The sequence below is a fragment of the Myzus persicae genome, unplaced genomic scaffold, assembly GCF_001856785.1.
Source record: "Myzus persicae strain clone G006 unplaced genomic scaffold, MPER_G0061.0, whole genome shotgun sequence".
In the NCBI taxonomy this organism is placed as follows: Eukaryota; Metazoa; Arthropoda; class Insecta; order Hemiptera; family Aphididae; genus Myzus; species Myzus persicae.
Genome location: NW_019104123.1, coordinates 43,851 through 50,544, shown reverse-complemented (window position 1 = coordinate 50,544; position 6,694 = coordinate 43,851). Strand labels below are relative to the sequence as shown.

Sequence of the window (6,694 nt, the reverse complement as noted above, 5' to 3'; positions counted from 1 at the left end):
CTTTTGAGGTATCTACCTAACTATTAATACCATAGCCAGGATTTTTTTTCATGGGAGCTAAAATATTTTATTGCTAGGGTACTACCGAGTAAAGTAAGTTTGATATTTGGGGGGAGGGGGAGCTTAGGTTAGGTATATCTACCCCTAGCTACAGCACTGCAGTATCTACCTAGTTATTCATCTCAATTCTCAAAAATCTTAAATGAGCTTAACAGCTAACAGATCCCTGTCATAAGAACCTAATAGTGTTTTTAAAATAAAAGATATAATACAGGTAGAATTGGCATGGTCAGGTAAAGGGGAAGGTTAGGGATTATATTCCCAATCATTCTCCTATAAATTTCCTTTTTTGTTTCTTTAGTAATACCACCATAATTAATTCAAACGTATTATTACTTATATCACCCTCTATAGAAAATTCCTGGGCACGTCACTGTTTGTTTAGGTTAGTCATACACAGACAACAAACCTTATTATATTATAAGAAATATAAGCCAATGATTTCATAAAAAAATTGTATAAAATGTACCTATAATTTGGTGTAAGTAGGTAGTAGGTCCTATCTACATATAGAAATATAATATAGGTAGTGGCCATTTATTGACATAGATCTCTATTTACTACTTAGCCACTTTACCTATTGCCTATAAGTTCCTGACTATTAATTTTCATAAATTGTTTGTGTCATGTGTTTCCATCAACCAACTTCAGGTCACTATTCAACTAGCTATTCAACAGTTGGAGCTTTCACTAAGTTCTCAAATTCTAGTTTTATAAAAGCTAAAATTTGATTTAATTCTCAAATGCTATATTCTCATCATCTGCTAATATTGTATGTGACATATTATTATGTGACATGTTCCAATTAATAATTGTACCGGTGAATGAATAATACTATTTTTGTTTTTATGTTGTTCATAAATTAAAGATATTACAATATAATCTCAGTATTAGGTATAGTTCTAATCTGTAACTTTAAATTAGCTATAAATTCCTAATTAATTACATTGTTGAATATGTATAATTGTTGTTGTTAAAATATGTATTAGTTTGTAACAAAAAATGTATCTATTCAATGTCGCAAAATTAAGTAAATAACGAAGATAAGATTTCATCCACCAAGTTCAAATTGTTTATTTTGAATTATAATATACTAGTATTTATTTTACAATAATCAAAGGTTATAAATTAAAACTAATAAGCTTACAACACAATTAAGTGTTTACACGTAGAAACAAAGAATAATAAATAAATACAAAATTGACTAGATTATACATTTGTAGGTTACTATTCAGTATAGGTAAATATTATTTTCAATAAAAAATGAATTTCAGTTATTAATCTATAATAAAAACTAATATAGTGTCATACTTCCATTATATATTATGATTACAATGGTTATATTGTTAATAATTTGTATGGAGTTTATAAAACGTATTGAATAATATTGAATGGTCGACATTGAATAAAGATATATACATTTTTTTTTTTTTTATTTGGTTTAAAATTAATAAAACTAATAAGTATTTTCCTTTAATTGAGGTGTTAATGAGAGATATAAATTAAAATTGTTGTTCCTACTTATGTCTCTTTTCTACATCTAGGATGATTTGGATAACTTAAATTAACCATTATTATTTTAATTAAATTTCTGATTCAGTCTTATTTTTTTCAACTTTTAATTTATTCAAACAGATTATTTAATTTTTACGTAGTAAATAAGATTTAAGTAACTACCAGTGCGTCTCTCATGATAAATAATAACTGGGAAAGTTCAGAAATAAATAATTGTAATATAAACTAAACATTTAAAATCATTAATAATGCTAACCATGCATTTATATTTTAAAGCAACACTTCAGATTAAAATGTATATTGATAAATAAACTGCAGCATTGAAAAGTATGTAGTTGCAATTATTTATGAAAATCATGGTTAAAAATTTAAATTAATAAATAATTTATAGACCCTTCATTTAAAATAAAATCCAACATTCATTCAAAGTTTTACAAACTGGAAAATACTCAATTCAACATCTAATTTTCAATTAAATTACATGTAGTAGATCATAATATGTTACAGAATTTATGAAATAGTCAAATGACCTATACAATTAATATTTATACTTTATAATGTGGTGGATTTCTTTACTGGAACTCAATGTAATCTTAGGTATTTTTATAAATTAAAATTTGAATAATTTTGTATGTGTACATAATATATAAACATGAATAGTATGTATATAAATAGTTATTTTATGTTTCATCTGTTTTTAAATATTTATTCAACATCTGTTAATAAATCAATACGCCTGAATATTTTAATGAGTAGTTTTATTCTTTTTTCTCATGATGCACATCTGAAATATGAAATATCATGTCGATTAAATTCGTAACAGTACAAAACAAAGGTCAATGTATCATTAAAACAGTCAATATGAAATAAAAATGTATGCATTTTTAAGATAGTTAGATACATGTTTAGTTTTAATTTGGGTTCATTTAAGCAGCCTTTAACAAATCTAAATAAATATTTATTCAGCCAATGAGTCAGCAGCCGAAAAAAAATATATGCATACTAATATTGTACTGCATTTTATAAATTAGAACAGAAATACTAAATATGAATATTTTGAAAGAAAAAATAATATCATTCATAAAGAGAAAATTTAAAAAATACAAATTTTTAACAAAAAATTGTTTTCACGTTTAAGTTCAAGCAACATTTGCATACAATTCAAGTTATTATAATAATTTTAAATGTCTGTATTTATTAGACATACCTTCTTCATCGTCATCACTAGCATCCATAATGTCTGTGCAACATGTAGAATAGCATATTAATAGTAGGAAGCCTATAGGCAATCCAAATAAAACACTAGCAACTGCAGGATTGTTAACCCAAATGTTTACTAAGGACTTCTTTGTCTCATAATACATCCTGTACATCTGTATAAACACACCACTTCCTCCGTATGCCTATTTAAAATATGATTCATTGATTATTTGAATATAAAATTCATCATGTTCATATTTGGATATAAAAGAATAAATGATTACCATACTAAAGTAAATATAAAATATATTATGCACATCATAATTAAATTGCATAAAATTGGTTGTTATTACCTTTACTGATTGATTTCTTACAGCTTCTAGAAATATAGTAATTGATTCAGGTGTCAGTTCATGTGGTTTTTCTTTTGGAAAATGATGATGTCTAGTAGAGGAATTGTAAATAATTAATGATGGCAGTGATACATCTGATGAAGTAATAGAACTGGCGAATTCTGGTGAACCAATCCATCCAAATTGAAAGTTCCTAAAAGGTAATATGATTTATTTAACTGATTTAATCTTAAATATATATAGTATGTTACCTATGAAAACGTTCTCTATTCTTCACAATAACTGATTCTACCATCTGAAGAAACCTAAGAAAGACACCTAATTAATTTTTTTAATTTTGATGGTTCAATATATTTTTAATATATAAATTGATAATAGTTTTCAATTTTAAGAATAATATAATTACTGAAAAACACAACAGTAAATATTTTTACTATAAAATCAAATTTTAGAATTTTCTTTTCCCAGTGTAAACTAATTTAGATTTATGTTGCATAAATTAATTAGAACCAACATGAGGAATTTAAAGTTCTATAATATGAAAACTAATTTGCATGTAGCCAATGAACAAACAATATTTTAAACATTATTCATACTTACTCTGAATGGTGGGGAGGTAACTTTTCAATTTTATTCTCTTCCACTAAGGCTAAAACTAAGTACTTGTTGGTCTCCAACATATGGTGAATATTTGATCGAGTTACTTTTACAAAAGTATCAAATCTCTCTGTGTTTATCCATTGTGTTAAGCTTGTATTGAAGTCCATATCCCATTCATCAGCTAATATTAATTACAACATAATTAAAACTTGTCAATGTTTAATCATAATTAATTTACCATTGAAAGAGTAGTGTTGTTCTTCTTTATACACCACAACTGCGGGAGTTTCTCCAAAAACAAAATGCTATAAATAAGTATTTATATAATACAATGTATAGTATAACTAATCATACAAAATATTTTTTCATTTATCATTCACTTATCACATATGATGTCAAAACAGTTGAAAAATTAACTTTAAATACTAGTATTATTCAATTCATAAATACCTGTTTTCCAGTTATTTCAGGTGTAATATAAAAATAAGAATGTGCTTGATATTGTTTTGCCAAATCATAAAAGAGGTCCTGGGAAAATAGTATACAATTTGTAAACAATTTCTATTTTATTGAAATTATTAAATTATTAAATACCCAAGTATGGCCAACACTTTTCCCAATAAACATAAAGAAGTTTTTTTTTGTTTGTTTGAGCATTTCAATGTCTTTACTATCAGTGACCTCTTGAACGGGAGGACGAGCCAATCGCTTTGCAAAATGAACCATTTCTTCTGTAGATCGCTCGCTATTAAATTTAAATTCACCTTCTCTATCTCTAAAGCTATAAGGCAATACAAAATATAATTATTAATATTAAAAATACTGAACTATATAATGACAATTACAGATAAATTGATAACATACAACATGATTGTAGGATACCCTGACAATCCAAACTCTGAAACTACTCTTTTATATCTTGTACAATCTATTTTTCCAACCCGTATATCAGAGTGATGTAGTGCTTGAGCAACATGACGCCAAATAGGTTCTAACTTCTTACAATGGCCACACCACGGAGCATAAAACTAAAAACAAAAATTTGACAGCAATTTGAATATGGTATAAGTTTTAACTTAAAAGTAAGTTTCTAGGTTTTACTATAACAAATAAAATTTAATAGAAATTAATAATTTTATAATTTATTTGTAAATTATTCATGATTACCATTATGAACCAATGTCCATCGTTTTTCATTTCAATAAACCTAAAAAAAATATGCATTATTGAATAAAAATCAGTACACAATATAGTACATAATAATAATTATTAATTACTAATTACCCATCACTAAGTTCCAATACTCTTGATGAACGTACGTCTTTTAGCAGAATGACAGATACTAAAACATTGTAATAATTTTAAATATTTAGTAATTTAAACTATACAAGTATAAAACAATATATTTTATTCATTGCAACACTGACGCATAGTTAGATCCTTTTAAAGTTTTTTTTAAATTTCGAATTAGTTTTACTGGGTTATATTAATAGCCCCCTCCCCCCAAAAAAATATCCTTCATTGATTTAAATATAAGCCCGCTATTGGTCATTTTATATTAATTTTTTTGTTACGTGGGTTTTGGCCCTCACATAATTTTAACCCTAGTTGCATCTATGTATACATCTTTGGTATTATGATTTTAAAGGAAAAATTAAAAGACAAATAATAATGCATGATTATTGTTATTTGAATGTTTTTTTTTGATAAAATATTAATATCTAGGCACTTTGATTCATATTTCAAAATAATACTTACCTATATAGTACTGTGGGAAAAATTAATATAATTTTTTAGGATTTTAAGACTTTGTAAGCTTATGAATTAAATTAGAAGTTTTAAATATATTAGTCTTGATTAACTTCAAACTTGCATCTTGTTCCACTCTTTTCTTATACCTATATAGTATTAATATTTAATATTAGCAAGTAACACTTACCAATAAAACCCAGAGTTGTAGTAAATATATTAGAGATCATCATTTTTGTTCTATATTTCTCTTATAAAAAAATTGTATATTAATGTATTGTGTAATATATTATACTATTATACTATTATAAATTTTACAGATTATACACATTTCTCAAATTACATACATTATCATAAAATGTATGCATTAGTAGAATAGTTTAAAACTGAACTGTAAGTAAAATCGTAACATAAGTACCTAATAGATCACTGTTGAGTATTAAGTATTGACATAATAATTAACTAATAAATGTAAGATTAGTAAGTAGTAAGTACAACTTAGTACATACTACATTAGGTGTTTAATCGTTTAATGTTTATGTTTATTATCATGGTCTTAGAATCTTTATCAGTTATCACTTATCAAGTTATCACCAAAATTCACGGAGGACTTGATAAGTTCATACCGCAGACGTGTTATTCCGTGTTCATAGTTTCATACTTTCATCACAGAATAGATTAATTAGATAATAGATTATTTAATCAATTCTGTGGTTTCATACCACTGTAAAAATTATAACTATAGAAAAGTATAATAATTAAATGACACTCGGCCGCTGATCTGAACCAGATTATTGTGCTATGCTGAACTGAACATCCTAGAAACATGGGAATAGAAGACTAAAATTGCCACATTTATATTCCAGAGTTATTCAGTTATAAATTAATGACACTCACATACTGAGTGGACCTTAGGTCATATACGGTCATATAGGTATGATCCAAGGTGTGGATTACTCAATGACCGTTGTGGCGTTGTACTGATGTGGACTGTGGCTACCAGTTGGGCCTAGTCGGACGGATGTGGCTCAGAAGTGGTAGTCGGCCACCCGGGTAAACAAACGTACAAGTCAACAACCCATAGGTTAAATGATGAAATAATCTCATTCTCGTCTTGTAGAGAGCCTTATATAAGTAACTGTGTACAACCACATAAGTACAGAACAATATTGGTATTCAGTAGTTGAGTCATGGGCCTAAATCTCTGTCCTCCGATG

General features: G+C 26.5%; 1 protein-coding gene across 1 annotated transcript; it reads right to left on the bottom strand.

Moving 5' to 3' along the window:
- Positions 1-1,480: 1,480 nt before the first annotated feature.
- LOC111038981 (protein disulfide-isomerase TMX3) lies at positions 1,481-6,015 on the bottom strand. The gene is made up of 12 exons (XM_022322260.1): positions 5,668-6,015; positions 5,013-5,070; positions 4,896-4,935; positions 4,593-4,756; positions 4,323-4,509; positions 4,179-4,256; positions 3,967-4,033; positions 3,729-3,909; positions 3,380-3,433; positions 3,129-3,321; positions 2,783-2,978; positions 1,481-2,359 (listed from the first exon to the last, which is right to left on the bottom strand). The coding sequence occupies exons 1-12, from the start codon at positions 5,708-5,710 to the stop codon at positions 2,334-2,336; spliced, it is 1,287 nt and encodes a 428-aa protein (XP_022177952.1). The 5' UTR covers positions 5,711-6,015; the 3' UTR covers positions 1,481-2,333.
- Positions 6,016-6,694: the final 679 nt, after the last annotated feature.